The following is a 20,457-nucleotide window of genomic DNA, read 5'->3' as shown; positions in this document are numbered from 1 at the left end:
CCCAAACGCCCTACTAAAAGACACTAGGTTGGTGTTTCCTTATTTTTGGCAGTTACCTGTACCATGACAATTTACATTCTTACTTCAATGAAACAAGTGGATTCTCTTTCACTATCGTAGTGCATCGCTGCCATCTTCCCAACTTCAAATAGCAATTATATGCATGCACCCATCCAAGTTATTCTGCACACAAAAGGTGTGTTTCGCCTTCAACACTGGGACCAAACTAACTTCTCCAGCTTAGTCAGAAATCAACATTTGTTCCCCCCCCCCCCCCACAAAAAAACAGGAGGGTACCAGATAGTCTACTAGAACTGAAGATAAATACATCACACCTCTTAACAATTCGTTTTCTGAGGATACCATCCTTCAATGCAGGCACGCACACACAAAGTGAGAGTTTAGGCGTGTGGAGACAGCGTGGGGACAGCGTGGGGACAGCGTGGGGAGCAGCGTGGGGAGCAGCGTGGGGAGCAGCGTGGGGACAGCGTGGGGACAGCGTGGGGAGCAGCGTGGGGACAGCGTGTGGAGCAGCGTGGGGACAGTGGTGGGGACAGCGTGTGGAGCAGCGTGGGGACAGTGGTGGGGACAGCGTGTGGAGCAGCGTGGGGACAGCGTGTGGAGCAGCGTGGGGACAGCGTGGGGACAGTGGTGGGGACAGCGTGTGGAGCAGCGTGTGGAGCAGCGTGGGGACAGTGGTGGGGACAGTGGTGGGGACAGCGTGGGGACAGCGTGTGGAGCAGCGTGGGGACAGTGGTGGGGACAGCGTGGGGACAGCGTTGAGAGGAGCGTGGGCTGCTGTGTTCTGCTCCTCCCTTTGCCTCGTGGCGGAGACAGGTCCTCAGTAGCTCAGCTGGTAGAGCACAGCGCTTGTAACGCCAAGGTAGTGGGTTCGATCCCCGGGACCACCCATACACACAAAAAAAATGTATGCAAGCATGACTGTAAGTCGCTTTGGATAAAAGCGTCTGCTAAATGGCATATTATTATTATTATTATTATTATTATTATATTATTACAGGTCTGTGTGTGGTCTGTGTGTGTGACAGGTCTGTGTGTGTGACAGGTCTGTGTGTGAGACAGGTCTGTGTGTGAGACAGGTCTGTGTGTGTGTGTATGGGCCCCGTGTAGCTCAGTTGGTAGAGCATGGCGCTTGCAACGCCAGGATGGTTGGTTCGATTCCCACGGGGGGCCAGTATGAGAAAAAATATATATAATAATAATAATAATAATAATAATAATAATAATATGTATGCACTCACTAACTAAGTCGCTCTGGATAACAGCGTCTGCTAAATGACCAAAATGTAAATGTGTGTGTGACAGGTCTGTGTGTGTGTGACAGGTCTGTGTTTTGGAGTGTGCACCGCGGCCGTAATTCATTAGTGTCAAACCCGCTAAATGGTCCTCTACCAAGACCCGCTCCGCAATCTGGCCCAATGGATTGGATCAATAAAATTCACCCAGTCCAATTACACCTCCAAATAGGAACCCCCCTCCCATCCCTTCCTCCCCCAGTCTCACTGCATTTGATGCAAAGTATATTCTTCTGGCTCACGTTTTTTTTTGGTTTTACTTCTGAAAGAGCAGCTGGAGAATTTCAGGTGATATATTTACATTTACATTTTACATTTTAGTCATTTAGCAGACGCTCTTATCCAGAGCGACTTACAGTTAGTGAATGCATACATTATATATATTTTTCCAACCCCCTGTGGGAATCGAACCCACAACCCTGGCGTTGCAAACGTCATGCTCTACCAACTGAGCTACATCCCTGCCGGCCATTCCCTCCCCTACCCTGGACGACGCTGGGCCAATTGTACGCCGCCCCATGGGTCTCCCGGTTGCGGCCAGCTACGACAGAGCCTGGATTCGAACCAGGATCTCTAGTGGCACAGCTAGCACTGCGATGCAGTGCCTTAGACCACTGCGCCACTCGGGAGATTATAACACACACACACACACACACACACACACACACACACACACACTCACACACGATATACAAAAGTATGTGGACACCCCTTCAAATCAGTGACTTTCACCGTGGCACCGTCATTGGATGCCACCTTTCCAACAAGTCAGTTTGCCAAATGTCTGCCCTGCTAGAGCTACCGCGGTCAAGTGCTGTTATTGTGAAGTGGAAACTGCCTCTGGACGCAACGTCAGCACAAGAACTGTTCGTCGGGAGCTTCATGAAATGGGTTCTCATGGCCGAGCAGCTGCACACAAGCCTAAGATCACCGTGCGCAATGCCAAGCGTCAGCTAGAGTGGTGTAAAGCTCGCCGCCATTGGACTCTGGAGCAGTGGAAACTCGTTCTCTGGAGTGATGAATCACGCTTCATCTGGCAGTCCGACGGACAAGTCTGGGTTTGGCGGATGCCAGGAGAACGCTACCTGCCCCAATGCATAGTGCCAACTGTAAAGTTTGGTGGAGGAGGAATAATGGTCTGGGGCTGTTTTTCATGGTTCGGGCTAGGTCCCTTAGTTCCAGTGAAGGGAAATCTTAACGCTACAGCATACAATGACATTCTAGACGATTCTGTGCTTTGGGCAACAGTTCGGGGAAGGCCCTTTCCTGTTTCAGCATGACAACGCCCCCGAGCACAAAGCGAGGTGCATACAGAAATGGTTTGTCGAGATCGGTGTGGAAGAACTTGACTGCCCTGCACAGAGCCCTGACCTCAACCCCATCGAACACCTTTGGGATGAATTGGAACGCCGACTGCGAGCAGGGCCTAATCGCCCAACATCAGTGCCCCACCTCACTGGCTGAATGGAAGGAAGTCCCAACATCTAGTGGAAAACCTCCCCAGAAGAGTAGAGACTGTTATAGCAGCAAAAGGGAGACCAACTCCATATTAATGACAGTGTTCTAATTTCAGAGTAGGGAAGAGTATTCAAAATAATTGTCATAGTTTTTTGGGGATATCCAGATTGTAACTTTCAAGGTGCGCGCCGACTGCAGGGCGGAGGATTAGCAGGGGCTGGTGTGTGACGTGAGGCATAGGAGAGAGAGAGCCACTGAGCTAAGCTAGTTAGACCTGTAGCTACCATAGGTTGTCTATGAACCGATCTGTCAGTGCCTGTCTTCACGGCAACAAATAGATGTAAAGAGCTACGTTAGCTAGCCAGCTAGGCTAGTTGAGGCGGTTTTGCTTTTGCCGCGCCCTTCATCTAAAAACAACTCCATTCAGATTAAAACAACCTACCTGTTGGTTGCGCGTTGTAGCCTACTCCTCATTTAGCTAATTTAATCCGTCATTTTAATTCCATTCAGCATCAAATTAGAGATCACCCACTTCACGTCGCGCGCCACTTACTGGCCGACAATACCAACAAACTACACGCCGCATGAAGAAAAGTAAATAGCCTAACATCCGTTTGTATATTTGAATAACCGTGCCCTATTTCAGAGGTTTGGGGGGCGGGGGAGATGTTTAGAGACGCAGAATACATTTTTCACAAGCGGACATTTTCTCCCCCTGTTGGATCAGGCCAGTGTATGCACCGTGGAAAATCACATCCAATAAACTCAGCCCCAGCGTTCACAGGTCCTGACGCACTGTATGAAGCAAATGAGTTTCTCCAGCACATCGATACCGGCTCTGCCAGATGAATACCAATAAGCGAGCCACCTCCCTGTACCGGCATCACACAGGCGCGTTACGGCAGCACATGCAACCATAGAAACAGCTCTGCTCTACTTAGCTACACTTATTACAGGCTCCCCTCTCCGCTTCACAATGACTCTACTTAATATCAAACAGGAAGTTAGAACATTTGGACAGCACACAATTACCATGCAATGGTCCATTTAGCCACTGGATACTAAGTGTATGGAAATTGGAAATGCCTTAGAATAGAACAACATAATAAGAATTACAATAGAACAGAACAAGAACATAACAGAACAGAACAATAACAGAACAATAGAACAAGAACAGAATAACAATAGAACAGAACAACAATAGAACAGGAACAGAACAACAATAGAACAGGAACAGAATAACAATAGAACAGAACAGAACAACAATAGAACAGAACAACAATAGAACAGAACAACAATAGAACAGAATAACAATAGAACAGGAACATAACAATAGAACAGGAACATAACAATAGAACAGAACAGAATAACAATAGAACAGGAACAGAATAACGATAGAACAGGAACAGAATAACAATAGAACAGAAAACTTTAGAATAGAACAACAGATTACAATAAAGTTAACAGGTTAAAATTCCATCATGGTGGAGAATTGAATGAACACTCATGTGATACTTGAGGGATCGGTGAGTGCTTGCTTACCTTAATGGTTTTGGTCTGAAGTCTCAGGCCATTTAATGTGTTGATGGCTTTTTCTGCATCTTTCGGGTCCACGTAATTCACAAACCCATAACCTAGGCTCTGCCCTGCAATCAGAAAACAAACCAATTAGAATTGCTAAACTCGACTGTGGTCAGATCAGGTTTGTCTTGACCACACACACAAACAGTATGCTACATCAACGCAGTAGACTAGATAGATGCACAACAGTTCAACAGTTCCACTCTAAAAGAACATTTGATGAACTTGAAGCCTCAATGGTGCGGAGCTAACATCAAAGAAAAAAACTAATTGCTGCCAATCCAGATTCCCGACTTTGAATACCACTGATTTAGAAGGTGTTTGGGAGTGGACAACGTGGCTCTGAGTCTGTTGACCACAGAGGAAAAGTATTCCTGGAACCTTCCCATTCTCCATAACGCACATCTCAGCCTTAATTTCTCTTCATTTCTCTTTGACTGGCTGGTGATTTAGAGTCTCACACGGCCCAGTGGATTTAGCTTAAGCCAACCTAACGCCGTATGCTGCTCGTGCTAGCTACCTCAGAAAGTTGCGTAAATCACCAGGCATCCTGAGAGATGAACCTTGACGTCCTCTCTCTCTCTCTCTCCTCTAGCTTGCAGCCATAGACCTTTACCCAGAACTTCCTCTATTGTAGATATCCAATGCCTTTCTATCACAATGGATTCAACCACAGGATATTCTAAAACAGGAATCCACACATGCCAACTGGCTGCATTTGAAACCGCTATTAGGCCCAGAAACTTGGCCCATCTTGACAAAATGGCTTAAAGTCAACAATGGCAGGCGATTCCTCCGCTTCGAAGTGAGTCATCTCTGACACAGACGAGCGCCGAGGTTGAACGCGTTCCCCTCTATCATTTATTTCCAAAATCTACAATAGATTGACACCCACTCCTTATGTGCACACTGTCTACTCAATTTCCTCCACCCACTCCATTTAGTCTCTGTGCAATTCGACTGGTGGTCAAGTTCACAAGCAACTTAAAAATATATGAATTAAAGATATTAATAAATAAAGATATGGAAACCAAATATGAGATCAGATTGAAATCTTGGGGGGTGGGGGGGGGAATATTTTCCTAATCCCACGGTAGCACGCACAAATTACCCCTTCAACCAAATTCACAAAACGTACACATGTAATGCTTCAATGAGGGATGCAGATTCAACGAGGGGATGGTTTTCGAGAGTCCTCTCTTCAAAACAGAGTCTGCCATCTTACATGCTATAAAAAAAAATGGGGGAGATTCACTCCCATTCTGGCTCAATGTGGGCCATCACCGTGACTCATTGCTTGCACGGGTTCCTCTGCTGCTATGAAGAACAGTTGATAAACTGAAATTCACCTTGCATCTCGGGGAGCGCTATAGCCAGGAGAAACACAGTGAGCCTTTGAAATGAGCTGGTGAGATGACACTTCCATTTGAGCCTGGAGGGCAAACAAATCCTCTGACTGTATTCTGCTATATTGAGAAAACTACACATCTTCCTATGGATAGCCCTTTCCTATGGATAGCCCCTTTCCTATGGATAGCCCTTTCCTATGGATAGCCCCTTTCCTATGGATAGCCCCTTTCCTATGGATAGTCCCTTTCCTATGGATAGTCCCTTTCCTATGGATAGTCCCTTTCCTATGGATAGCCCTTTCCTATGGATAGCCCTTTCCTATGGATAGCCCCTTTCCTATGGATAGCCCCTTTCCTATGGATAGCCCCTTTCCTATGGATAGCCCTTTCCTATGGATAGCCCCTTTCCTATGGATAGCCCCTTTCCTATGGATAGCCCTTTCCTATGGATAGCCCCTTTCCTATGGATAGCCCCTTTCCTATGGATAGCCCTTTCCTATGGATAGCCCTTTCCTATGGATAGCCCTTTCCTATGGATAGCCCCTTTGTTCAGATTGGACTCCTCAAACATCTGCCTATACCCTAATTGGCTCCCCAGACGTTGGGGGGGGGGGGGGGGGGGGGGGGGGAGGAGAGCCAACGGGATGCACATTTAAAAACAGGGAGATTGCACCCAGCACAGAGTAAATTCTATGGCTGCAAGCTAGAGGAGAGAGAGGACATCAAGGTTCATCTCTCAGGATGTCTGGTGATTACTCAACATCTGAGGTAGCTAACACGAGCAGCATGGGACACTTCTTCCTGTTGTTCACGCTCGTCTGAAGATTTAAAAGCAATCCATACCCAACTCACTTGCCAACAGCTAAAAGCTTACCAAAGCAGGCAATCACACTTAGTCCAAACCATCATAACAGACAGCTTCCTCATAGTTACATGATTTAACAGTTGTCGGTTTAACCACTCAGACAATTTCCAGTAATAATCTGTCCTTCAAAAATAACAAGCACCACTCAATGCTGATTTGTTCAGAAGACATGAGAATAAAAAGAAAAGGCTCCTAAATATCTCAATTTAGATTTTTCAATCCTAGTCCATTATCAGGGCTGGGACAATACCAGAATTGCAATATGTTTTCCATTACAAAAAAAAATGAAACCACGAAAACAGACCGACCTCCTTGGTCCTTTAAAAAGCTGCTGTATGTAAATACTGTGTGATATAGGTTGGAAAATAGCGACTCGATGACAATGTTTCAAACATTAGGGCTGTTTTCCTAAAAAGAAGTTTAATCCGCTTTGTGTTTTTATTTCCTTGCCACAACGAGTATTGCGATGCTAGTATTGTCCCGACCCTATCCATTATGCATTCATACGGTTTTCCATATGCATCTCTCGTGGGAGGAAAAGCATAATCCAGATGTCATCCCGTGTGAGACAGTCTAGATTGTATAGCCAGTTTACATGCAAATGAGTCACTTCTTTTTTCAAACGGAACAAACAGAATATGGCACAGAGCACAGTAATTTCACAGGTTGTTAGCCTTGCTGCGTATTGTGTATATTATGGCGAGTGGCTCTTTTTTTTCTCCCCAGGGAGAATGGGAATCCCTCATTAGAGAGACAGAGCACAGTGTAGTACCGGGCATGTAGGGACATGGATCCATTTAGCTCAAAAACACTCAGAGCATTATATTTTTAGACTTGGACACACCATTACTAGGTGGAGTTACTGAGAAGCATACACAGAGCCTGCCAGTATACTTGCTTTTGAAAGCTGGTGAGCTATACATAAGCATTGTAAAATATTGAACACTATTAATATTTCAGCAGGGAGGGTTGTATTTTTATTTTTTTTACAGGTAGGCCTATTTAAATGAAGACTGGCTACCCCGGGAATAGAGCAATATCATTGACAATCTACAACCCAATTAGACGTCGGTTGTGTAATTATTAACCCAGCACGTGCCTTAATCCTGAGGACAATTCACACTAGATTAGTTTTTCCCCAAACTACCCCCTGTAAATTTATATTCATTTAATTGATTTTATTCTAGGCATGAAGACATTCAACATGTCTAGACAATATAAAAAAGGCTAAACTGAATACTCGTGCATTGCTGCCAAATGCATAGGTGTCACCATAATATTTTAATTGAGGCAGTGCGATCATTATTTTAGCAAGCAACGGTAGACGCTACTGTGGCCATTTCAATAATGTAGGCCTACCAGTGGCCTACCATCAAAAACAATGGAGAAATTGCATCCCATAACATTTTAACATGGAAATAGGACCACTATCATTCAGCCTACAGTAGCAGCCAATGTGGTGTTCAATGTATACCTACAGTGGGGAGAACAAGTATTTGATACACTGCCGATTTTCCTACTTACAAAAGCATGTAGAGGTCTGTAATTTTTATCATAGGTACACTTCAACTGTGAGAGACGGAATCTAAAACAAAAATCCAGAAAATCACATTGTATGATTTTTAAGTAATTCATTTGCATTTTATTGCATGAGATAAGTATTTGATACATCAGAAAAGCAGAACTTAATATTTGGTACAGAAACCTTTGTTTGCAATTACAGAGATCATACGTTTCCTGTAGGTCTTGACCAGGTTTGCACACACTGCAGCAGGGATTTTGGCCCACTCCTCCATACAGACCTTCTCCAGATCCTTCAGGTTTCGGGGCTGTCGCTGGGCAATACGGACTTTCAGCTCCCTCCAAAGATTTTCTATTGGGTTCAGGTCTGGAGACTGGCTAGGCCACTCCAGGACCTTGAGATGCTTCTTACGGAGCCACTCCTTAGTTGCCCTGGCTGTGTGTTTCGGGTCATTGTCATGCTGGAAGACCCAGCCACGACCCATCTTCAATGCTCTTACTGAGGGAAGGAGGTTGTTGGCCAAGATCTCGCGATACATGGCCCCATCCATCCTCCCCTCAATACGGTGCAGTCGTCCTGTCCCCTTTGCAGAAAAGCATCCCCAAAAAGAATGATGTTTCCACCTCCACGCTTCACGGTTGGGATGGTGTTCTTGGGGTTGTACTCATCCTTCTTCCTCCAAACACGGCGAGTGGAGTTGAGACCAAAAAGCTATATTTTTGTCTCATCAGACCACATGACCTTCTCCCATTCCTCCTCTGGATCATCCAGATGGTCATTGGCAAACTTCAGATGGGCCTGGACATGCGCTGGCTTGAGCAGGGGGACCTTGCGTGCGCTGCAGGATTTTAATCCATGACGGCATAGTGTGTTACTAATGGTTTTCTTTGAGACTGTGGTCCCAGCTTTCTTCAGGTCATTGACCAGGTCCTGCCGTGTAGTTCTGGGCTTCCTCATGATCATTGATGCCCCACGAGGTGAGATCTTGCATGGAGCCCCAGACCGAGGGTGATTGACCGTCATCTTGAACTTCTTCCATTTTCTAATAATTGTGCCAAGAGTTGTTGCCTTCTCACCAAGCTGCTTGCCTATTGTCCTGTAGCCCATCCCAGCCTTGTGCAGGTCTACAATGTTATCCCTGATGTCCTTACACAGCTCTCTGGTCTTGGCCATTGTGGAGAAGTTGGAGTGTTTGATTGAGTGTGTGGACAGGTGTCTTTTATACAGGTAACGAGTTCAAGCAGGTGTTCAGTCTCTCACAGTTGAAGTGTACCTATTATAAAAATTACAGACCTCTACATGCTTTGTAAGTAGGAAAACCTGCAAAATCGGCAGTGTATCAAATACTTGTTCTCCCCACTGTATGTACCTTACATGACTTTTGAAATAAATATGCAGCCCTTGACATTACCTTGTTTATCCACTTGTCCTTGAGACAAGGTCACTGAAAATGTTGTCTGATGCAAGAAACCACTTTACAAAATAAAATGCATTATTCCCATACCATTATTACAAAGAATCAGACAAATTATGTTACCCTCTGCCTATTGGCTACTTGGCTTATTCAAGCCAGTCTCAAAATACAACAGCCCCTTTAAGACAAAAAAAGTTATTTACCCGACCCCTTTCAAAGACATCTAGAAAATGTACACGTTGTGTGCTCTTGTAGGAAGCAATCACTCCTATTGCTGACTATAAATTATCTATAACTGGGCTAATAACTCACTCACTAGAAAATAATACGAACAGAAATGTGCCGACTTGGCTACATGCAGCTCTCGCTTTGATCTCAAAACAAGCGCATCTACTCATGCTGTAAACACAGTCCAGTTCAAAGTGACTGGCACAGATCCATACTGCAGCTCTGATTGGCTATGCCACGCCGGCCTCTGTAGAGTACGGGCTGAGTCGTGCCTGTCAAAGCAATAGAATCCTACTCAGATGCGTTCTGCCTACAACAAAATCGCTTGCATAGTTCGTTTTGTTTTCGGTATGTTTCATTGAAAGTGGCTAATATTGTGTTGATTCGATCACAGTTGCCACAGTAAAGGGAAACGCTGGTAGTGTTAACAGGGAAAATTCTAGAAAGTTGAAATCTCATGCTTCTCTCTGTGGGCTGATATTTCTTCTGCGAGGCAGTCCCGGGGGAACTGCGCGGCAGTCTCGGGAACATTGCTTTTGAGGGAACATTGCTTATGACTACAAAAATACAGGCGTCAATTCAAGTGGTTTCACTTGCCATTGGGGGAAAACATTCTTATGACCTTCAGCGTCTACAAATGGGATAAGGCACCACACCACATTTACTGAGGCACAGTAAATGTTTCAGGGCCAAATGCAAAATGAAACTGATGCAATTCTCACTATGGCTACAGACTCCCTACCAAGTCCCTGTGAGTGAGAGTTATGAAGAGCAGAGAGCAGATGGAGGGAGGTCTAGGTAACCTTGATACACTGAGCAGTCATGATCCAGCAGCATCGGCCTCACCTACCCCAGGGGTGTCAAACTCTTTCCATGGAGGGTCTAGTGTCTGCTGATTTTTTAACTTCAATTAAGACCTAGACAACCAGGTGAGGGGAGTTCCTAACTAATCAGGTGACTTTAATTCAATCAATCAAGTACAAGGGTGGAGCGAAAAACCGCAGACACTCTGCCCCTCCGTGGAATGAGTTTGACACGTGATCTACCTAATCATGTCCGAGAGGCCATGTCAATGTGTGCTTATGCCTTTTGCTTGAGACTTGCAGCATTTCCCCTTCCTTTACACATCCACAGTCACTGATATAAAATGGTGACGTTCAGATTTCTACCTAGAAAAGCCTTTCAACAAATACAGGATTATTACAGTGAAAAATGTCACCTCAGGTAAAATGTCTGGACTTACAAAAATCCTGTAAAATGTGAGCCTGGGAAGGAATGTCCTTTTTCCACAAAGGAAACCTAATGTCCCCATGTTCAGATACCCAAAGGGTTGCCCTCCTTTGGCATTGCGGATGACACAAGCAAGCAGTTTTTAAAAAGAACAAGTTAAACCAGTGATATTTAACAATTTAAAATCAGTCCTTTATAGAGTAAGTCAATCTGGGTTTGCTGCTGGGTAAGTTTCATAATGACTTTCACTTAAGAGATGCAAATCTAATTATAACATTTTGCTCAGAGACTTTTTCGCCTCACTAAATATAATCTTAAAACGCAAGATCCGTGCTTTAATTGGGGATAAAAAGCACAAAGTTCCATAATTCATGACACTGGAGAATAAATGGCGTCAAGCTAGCGAGGGAAAGAATGAATGCAAGAGAGACAAATGCCAATGATTCCATCCACCCAAAAACAATAACATGGCTGTGGTCTCAACTGATATATAAAAACTCTACATTTTACAACTTCACAAAAGAAAAAAAGAAATACAATTGAGCACCTCTTAACAATTCAAATGGCATCTGCATACCTTACCTGTTATTTTGTCTCGAACTAATTTACAGGACTCTATTTCCCCGATGCTCCCAAACAAACTCTTGAGCTCTTCTTGGGTCATGTTCTGAGGCAGGTAGTTCACGATCAAGTTAGTTTTACTGTCCTCCATGCTCCCCGACTCTACCGGAGAGGAGCAGTTGTTTGAGATTGTTGAGGGACCGTTGCTTGTGTTGTTGCAAGTGGGCCCATTGGACAGCTGTGTTTCCATGGCAGCAATTACCTGCTAAAAGAGACAGAAAAGTAAAGTCAAAATGCTAACAGACCGGGTCCAAATACTATTTCAAACATCTTAATTACTTCTACATACAGTCACGTTTTCAGATCTCTTTTATTTGAAAAGAGAAGTTGTTTAATATTTTTAATGAATTTGGAAACACACTTGGAAAGCATTTAAAAATACTCAAATACACACGCCCATGCATTAACCCAGGTATTTTAAAATAGTACTTAAACTGTCAAATACAATTTGGTAAACTATGGTTTTTACAAATAACCCTTAAAATACTCAAATAAAAACACTTGTTTTTTTATACGCAGACCAATTTTTTATTATTATTAAAATACCAGATACTCAAATACTCATTTTTTACCCAGCTAATGCTAATAAATCCAACAGGAAGCTGACAAATTGGATAGTTAAAAAGGATGCTCTTCACATGGGGGATTGAATTCAAAAACGGACATTCTATGACACCATATTATCAAGTTTACAGCCTTTCACTTTTGGGAAGCGTAAAGTTGGACTGACCTGAACTGTAAAAAAAAAAAAATCAAAACAGAATACATAATTATGTGTAGCCTATCAGTGTGAGAAGAATATATTATAAATTAACCTATTATAAATCTTATTATAATCTATTATTATCCTATTCTAAATAGGCTATTGAACAATATGCTAGTTATCACGGAGTATTCGAGATTATTACTATTAGACCTAAAAATCTACAGTGAATAAATAACTTAGAAAGCCCTCCCAGATCAGGCTACGGTATCCCCATTATATAATAATAATAATAATAATAATAATAATAATATGCCATTTAGCAGACGCTTTTATCCAAAGCGACTTACAGTCATGCGTGCATACATTTTTTTTTGTGTATGGGTGGTCCCGGGGATCGAACCCACTACCTTGGCGTTACAAGCGCCGTGCTCTACCAGCTGAGCTACAGAGGACCATATAACTCAGTGGCTGCAGTTCCGGGGTTTTTGGAACGAGAGAGATTTCTGCGCAGGATGTGCCACCTGAGTTTCCAGAGGGGCTGGACGGGGGGCGAAAACTATTTGTAGCCTCGGCCTAGGGCATATATAATTTCACTTCTAAGACTATCGCAGAGGTTAAATAAACGTTCAGGCTGCAGCTGCAAAATGTAAATTTCCCTTCAGCGTTACAGGGATGGGACCTTACAGAAGGAGCATGAAAAGTTCAATGTGTTACTGTAATCGACAACTTCCTGGTTCCATTACAGTTTCAAGTTGGGACTTGTCAGATCAAAAATAAACTAGATCCTTCAATTGCATCTCAAAAATGAGAGGTGCGCAGACCGCCTTTGAGTAAGTGTAAAGTTGAGACATGTTAAGTCTCCACTGTCATTCAAAAGAAAGGGAAACCACTTTTTCCCCAAACACTTGGGTGAACTGTTGGAATGACAGTAATAAAACACATCTAATTATGATTGGAATACTGTTTCACATCAGACCGGAATGTTTAGATTCTTTGTCTGAATATTCAAATGTAACTAGGGACCCCTAGTTACATTTGAATATTCAGACAAAGAATCTAAACATTCCGGTCTGATTCAGAAAATGCAGATCAAGGTATACCACCACTGTATTAGAGTTAAAGTTTACTAACCAGATTTGCCCCCATCTCAGTCAGTAAATTGAGCTAGCTAGGCAAAAAATTTTTTTTTTAGGCACATGTGCAGCTTGCTAAGACTAACTAGCGTTTTGCAGATAGCAAGATCCAAGATCCAAACTAACAGTAATCTACAGGAGAACTGCTGCCTGTGCCTGCTTGATTGAGTGACAGGGGGCAGGGCTTGGTGCCCCTTGACTTCTTCCACATTTTGTAACATTACAGCCTTACTCTAAAATTGATTAAATACAATAAATATTCTTCAATCTACACACAATACCCCATAACGACAAAGGGAAAACCGGTTTAGACATTTTTGCAAAATGTATTAAAAATAAAAACAGACCTTTATTTATACAAGTATTCAGACCCTTTGCTATGAGACTCGATATTGAGCTCAGGTGCATCCCGTTTCCATTGATCATCCTTGAGATGTTTCTACAACTTGATTTGGAGTCCACCTGTGGTAAATTCAATTGATTGGAAATTATTTGGAAAGGCACACCACCTGTCTACAGTCGTGGTCAAAAGTTTTGAGAATGACACAAATATATATATTTTTTTATAAAGTCTGCTGCCTCTGTTTTTATGATGGCAATTTGCATATACTCCAGAATGTTATGAAGAGTGATCAGATGAATTGCAATTAATTGCAAAGTCCCTCTTTGCCATGAAAATGAACTTAATCCCCAAAAAAACATTTCCACTGCATTTCAGCCCTGACACAAAAGGACCAGCTGACATCATGTCAGTGATTCTCTCGTTAACACAGGTGAGAGTGTTGACGAGGACAAGGCTGGAGATCACTCTGTCATGCTGATTGAGTTAGAATAACAGACTGGAAGCTTTAAAAAAAGGAGGATGGTGCTTGAAATCATTGTTCTTCCTCTGTTAACCATGGTTACCTGCAAGGAAACACGTGCCGTCATCATTGCTTTGCACAAAAAGGGCTTCACAGGCAAGGAAATTGCTGCTAGTAAGAATGCACCTAAAATCCACAATTTAACAGATCATCAAGAACTTCAAGGAGAGAGGTTCAATTGTTGTGAAGGAGGCTGGGGATAGGGACGGTAGCCATTTCTTCGTGAACCAAAATAGAAATGGGGTTTAGCAAAGCTTAGTGTTGTTTTTTTCCCCCCTCAGTGTTTTTGATTTAATTTTCATCGTACGTTTTTTTGATTTTGTAATAACTTCTCGTCTCGACAGGAATGGCCGGCGGTAGAGAGAGAAGAATATATCTTCTGCCTTATTTGAAATGTATTTTGTCTTAGAGGGTCTCTTCTCTTCTTCTTCTTCTCTTCTTAGTCTGTTTACCCTTCTTAACCAGCTTTTTTGTTTAGTGTCATTTTATGACCTTTCATCCATCTAGGACTAGGTTACAGGGACTTGTTTTAATCTACTGACTGATATAGTAAGCACATTTTTACGTCGGTATCATGGGACCCCTGCATCTCGGTTGGTGGAGCATGGCGCTTGCGGCGCCGAGGTTGTGGGTTTGTTTTCCCACGGGGGGGGGGGGGGGGGGGGGGGAGAGTGTGCACTCACTAACTGTAAGTCGCTCTGGATAAGAGCGTCTGCTAAAATGTAAATGTAAGAAGGCTTCAGGGCGCCCAAAAAAGCACAGCAAGCGCCAGGACCATCTCCTAAAGTTGATTCAGCTGCAGAATCAGGGCACCACCAGTGCAGAGCTTGCTCAGGAATGGCAGCAGGCAGGTGTGAGTACATCTGCTCGCACAGTGAGGCGAAGACTTTTGGAGGATGGCCTGGTGTCAAGAAGGGCAGCGAGGAAGCCACTTCTCTCCAGGAAAAACATCAGGAACAGACTGATATTCTGCAAAAGGTACAGGGATTGGACTGCTGAGGACTGGGGTAAAGTCATTTTCTCTGATGAATCCCCTTTCCGATTGTTTGGGGCATCCGGAAAAAAGCTTGTCCGGAGAAGACAAGGTGAGCGCTACCATCAGTCCTGTGTCATGCCAACAGTAAAGCATCCTGAGACCATTCATGTGTGGGGTTGCTTCTCAGCCAAGGTAGTGGGCTCACTCACAATTTTTCCTAAGAACACAGCCATGAATAAAGAATGGTACCAACACATCCTCTGAGAGCAACTTCTCCCAACCATCCAAGAACAGTTTGGTGACGAACAATGCCTTTTCCAGCATGATGGAGCACCTTGCCATAAGGCAAAAGTGATAACTAAGTGGCTCTGGGAAAAAAAAGATTTACATTTTGGATCCATGGCCAGGAAACTCCCCAGACCTTAATCTCATTGAGAACTTGTGGTCAATCCTCAAGAGGCAGGTGGACAAACAAAAACCCACAAATCCTGACACACTCCAAGCATTGACTATGCAAGAATGGGCTGCCATCAGTCAGGATGTGGCCCAGAAGTTAATTGACAGCATGCCAGGGCGGATTGCAGAGGTCTTGAAAAAGAAGGGTCAACACTGCAAATATTGACTCTTTGCATAAACTTAATGTAATTGTCAATAAAAGCATTTGACACTTATGGAATGCTTGTTACTATGGTATACTGAAGTATAATTACATCTGACAAAAATATCTAAAAACACTAAAGCAGCAAACTTTGTGAAGACCAATACTTGTGTCATTCTCAAAACCTTTAACCAAGACTGTATATAAAAAGGTCCCACAGTTGACAGTAGATGAAGAGCGGTGCCTGGTTTCCTCCAGATGTGATGCTTGGCATTCAGGCCAATGAGATCAATCTTGGTTTCATTAGACCAGAGAATCTTGTTTCTCGTGGTCAGAGTCCTTTAGGTGCCTTTTGGCAAACTCCAAGGGGGCCGTCATGTGCCTTTTACGGAGGAGTGGCTCTTGTCTGGCCACTCTACCGTAAAGGCCTGATTGGTGGAGTACTGCAGAGATGGTTGTCCTTCTGGAAGTTTCTCCCATCTCCACAGAGGAACTCTGGAGCTCTGTCAGAGTGACCATTGGGTTCTTTGTCACCTCCCTGACCAAGGCCCTCCTCCATTGATTGCTCAGTTTGGCCAGACGGCCAGCTCTAGGAAGAGTCTTGGTGGTTTGAAACGTCTTCCATTTAAGAATGATTGAGGCCACTGTGTTCTTGGGGGACCTTCAATGCTGCAGACATTTTTTGGTACCCTTCCCCAGATCTGTGCCTCGACACAATCCTGTCTCGGAGTTCCTTCGACCTCATGGCTTGGTTTTTGCTCTGACATGCACTGTCAACTGTGGGACCTTATATAGACAGGTGTGTGCCTTTCCAAATCATGTCCAATGAATTTAAAATTTACCACAGGCAGACTCCAATCAAGTTGTAGAAACATCAAGGATGATCAATGGAAACAGGATGCACCTGTGCTCAATTACTGAATACTTATGTAAATAACGTATGTTTTAATTTTTTTTATAAATAAAACCTCTAAAAACCTGTTTTCGCTTTGTCAGTATGGGGTATTGCGTGTAAATTGGAGGGGGAAAAAATTATGTAATACATTTTAGCATAAGGCTGTAACGTAACAAAATGTGGAAGGGGTCTGAATATTTTCAGAATGCACTATATATATATATATATATATATATAATATTCTACACACATACATGCACATATATACACATATATACACCCACACACACGTATATACAGCTCTGGAAAAAAATAAGAGACCACTGCAAAATGATCAGTTTCTCTGGTTCTACTATTTATAGGTATGTGTTTGGGTAAAAATATTTTTGTTTTATTCTATAAACTACTGACAACATTTCTCCCAAATAAAAATATTGTCATTTAGAGCATTTATTTGAAGAAAATGACAACTGGTCAAAATAACTAAAAATATGCAGTGTTGTCAGACCTCGAATAATGCAAAGAAAATAAGTTCATGTTCAAAGACATCTGCCCGATTCCAGCCTTGCTGAAGCACCCCCAGATCATCACCGATCCTCCACCAAATTTCACAGTGGGTGCGAGACACTGTGGCTTGAAGGCCTCTCAGGTCTCCGTCTAACCATTAGACGACCAGGTGTTGGGCAAAGCTGAAAATTGGACTCAGAGAAGATGACCGTACTCCAGTCCTCTACGGTCCAATCCTTATGGTCTTTTGCAAACCTCAGCCTGGCTCTTCTTTGCTTCTCATTGATGAAGGGCTTTTTTCTAGCTTTGCACGACTTCAGCCCTGTCCCTAGGAGCCTGTTTCGAACCGTCCTCGCCGTGCACTTCACCCCAGCTGCCGTTTGCCATTATTTTTGTAGGTCACTTGATGTCATCCTACGGTTGTTGAGTGACATTCGAATGAGTTGGCGGTCATCCCGGTCAGTAGAGTCGTTTTCGCCCTCTGCCGGTCTGTAGCTTTGTTGTCCCCAATGTCTGCTGCTTGACCTTGTTCTTATGAACCGCATTCTTTGAAATTTTAAGGATGGAAGCAACGTGACGCTCACTGTATCCCTCTGCCAGTAAACCCAGAATTGAACCCTTCTTTTCCTCACTCAAAACTTTCCTTTTCAACTCTTTTGGCATGGTCAATAGTTATTTTTTGATTAATATTACTTTTGAGGTACTATTAGCACTGTTTTTGCCATCCAGCTGGTCCTATTGCAAGAGGATAGTGATGACCACAGTGGTGGTTTTTATACTTTTTCTCGTTAAATAACATTTGGTTCAGGTGATCACCTAATCAGTACCTAATTCAGTAGAATGAGGTGTGCCTGTGTTGGAATTCAACAGACACTGGAATGGAAGTCATACATGTAGAGATGCTGATTTAAGAAATTTGCAGTGGTCTCTTAATTTTTTCCAGAGCTGTATATACACACAGTGATGGGGGAAATCAATAGTTGCATATCGTGATATTATTTTGGCCGAAATATTGCTACTTTAACTCCAAGGATCAATTTGTTTGTGTTTTTTGCTAGGTTGCGTTAGCCTGCGCTAGTTGGCAGTAGCTTCGCCAAAACACCGTTCTTTTTCATCCTATAGCTTGTTCTCCATCTTCTTTGTAAATAGAGAGCCGACATGTTTTCATTTTCTGTTTTTATTTCCATGACCGATCAAAGCGCATTCTCACACGTCTCTCTGCAGCAGACCTAGTGAGCAATATGTTTGGAACATCAAATCGCAATATTGAAATCACAATACATATAGAATCGTGAGAATCGCAATACATATCCTATCGGCACCTAAGTATCGTGATGTCCTTGGTAATTCCCAGCCCTAACTGACAGTTAAATTCAGTAGGCCATCTCCATCATTCAAGTCAGTAACATGTGTTGTGAATACAAATACAGCTACAATCAGTGGTGTAAAGTACTTAAGTATAAATACTTTATACTACTTAAGTCAGGTTTTTTTGTATCTGTACTTTACTATTTATATTTGACAACTTTTACTTCACTACATTCCTAAAGAAAATCATGTACTTTCTACTCCATTTATGTGTTACATTTTGAATGCTTAGCAGGACAGGAAAATGGTCTAATTCACACACTTATCAAGAGAACATCCCGGTTATCCCTGCTGCCTCTGATCTGGCGAACTCACTAAACACATGCTTCATTTGTAAATTATGTCTGAGTGTTGGAGTGTGCCCCTGGCTATCCGTAAATTAAACAAAACAAGAAAATGGTGCCGTCTGGTTTGCTTAATATAAGGAATTTGAAATTATTTATACTTTTAATACTTAAGTATATTTAAAACTTTTACTCAAGTTGGATTTTTCTGGGTGACTTTCACTTGAGTCATTTCCTATTAAGGTAACTTTACTTTTATGACAATTGGGTACTTTTTCCACCACTGACAACCGTGAGAATACTGTCACTACAAAACAAAAAGGGGATAGGATATGTAAGGACAACATCCGATATTTATCCTAGAAAAGTAAAATGTTGATGGATCTCCCAACAGGTATTTCAAATGCTATACTACATTCAGACAGTCATTACAAAACACCGTTTTAGACCATACCAAATGGACAGACTACTCAGTTTCTCGTAAAACAAAAAAGCACCATAAATTAGCCTAATATTGAACACAGACTTATAAAAATAACAAAATAAACAAAATGTCCAAACATGGTGAGAGCTAGTCATTGGTATGGCCTGAGACGATGAGCATGATTGGCCAACATTGGTATGGCCTGAGATGATGAGCATGTTTGGCCAACATTGGTATGGCCTGAGACGATGAGCATGATTGGCCAAATGAATTGAAGAAGAAGTACCACCAACCCCAGTCCAAGGCTCTGCCGCCCACGAACCACTTCTAAGCAGAGAAGCCACGTCGCACAGTCTGACTGCCATGTTAGTTTGGAGTTCCCGTCTGCAAATGTGGACACACACACACAAAAAAAAAAGAAGTACTGTATGTTAGATTCACTGGAACAAAAAGCAAGTCAGCGGCGATCACTTCATCGTTGGGAGAGGGGAAATATATTTGGCAAGGAGCAGAAATTGAGACTGGGGAAATATCTGTAGGGAGTTTAGTCAAAAGAATAATAAAAATCAGGCCACACAAACAGAAACAACAAGAGTAATGATGGAATGAGTCACAGTAAGATTGACTGAAATCCATAGAGCTGCACAGTACATCTTACATCTGCAGCTCGCCAGATAGATGCCACTGCTTTTATTACGCCGACACATTCACTAACTCACAAAAGAAAACAAAATCCCCCAATCTGCTGTCATTCAATTAACATTGCGTCTCATGTGATCAAGCAATTGTCAGGCTACTGTCAGGTCTTTATAACCCTAAAGCCAGGTTACAAAACAGAACACGTCAGGGTATATCCAAGCCTGCCACATATCAAATCACTAATAATTAAAAGTGGATACATTTCACCTGCTACTTACTGCTAAACGCCACCATATTCAAAGTCTGAGGAAGGTCCAGTTCAACCCCAACAAAGCGCGATAAAAAAAAAAAAAAAATCTATGCAGTCAGCAAACGGAATCACCATCCCATAATCTATTTAAAAAGAAACCATCTTTACCTGCCATAACTGTAGCCAGATGACAAAGCTAAGCATGAAAAATCTCAAAGCAGTGGGAGTGT

The 20,457-nt window shown here is 42.8% G+C and overlaps 1 protein-coding gene across 3 annotated transcripts in view; it reads right to left on the bottom strand.

Annotated features, from left to right (window-relative positions):
- LOC311131945 (ELAV-like protein 2) overlaps nucleotides 1-19,718 on the bottom strand; it is a gene marked incomplete at both ends in the record, with an annotated part of 35,180 nt that extends 15,462 nt beyond the window's left edge. Inside the window, 3 exons of one of the 3 annotated variants that reach the window (XM_084165059.1) lie at nucleotides 4,317-4,415; nucleotides 11,541-11,789; nucleotides 19,632-19,718. In XM_084165059.1, the coding sequence (XP_084021185.1) occupies nucleotides 4,317-4,415; nucleotides 11,541-11,789; nucleotides 19,632-19,703 (420 nt within the window). The remainder of the gene's footprint in view (nucleotides 1-4,316; nucleotides 4,416-11,540; nucleotides 11,790-19,631) is intronic. The other 2 variants (XM_084165058.1, XM_084165057.1) reach the window with 2 other exon arrangements.
- Nucleotides 19,719-20,457: the final 739 nt, after the last annotated feature.

This window comes from Coregonus lavaretus (assembly GCF_964263955.1).
Source record: "Coregonus lavaretus genome assembly, chromosome: 7".
In the NCBI taxonomy this organism is placed as follows: domain Eukaryota; kingdom Metazoa; phylum Chordata; class Actinopteri; order Salmoniformes; family Salmonidae; genus Coregonus; species Coregonus lavaretus.
Note: the sequence above shows the minus strand (reverse complement) of the source record. Positions and strands in the feature narration are given on the sequence as shown.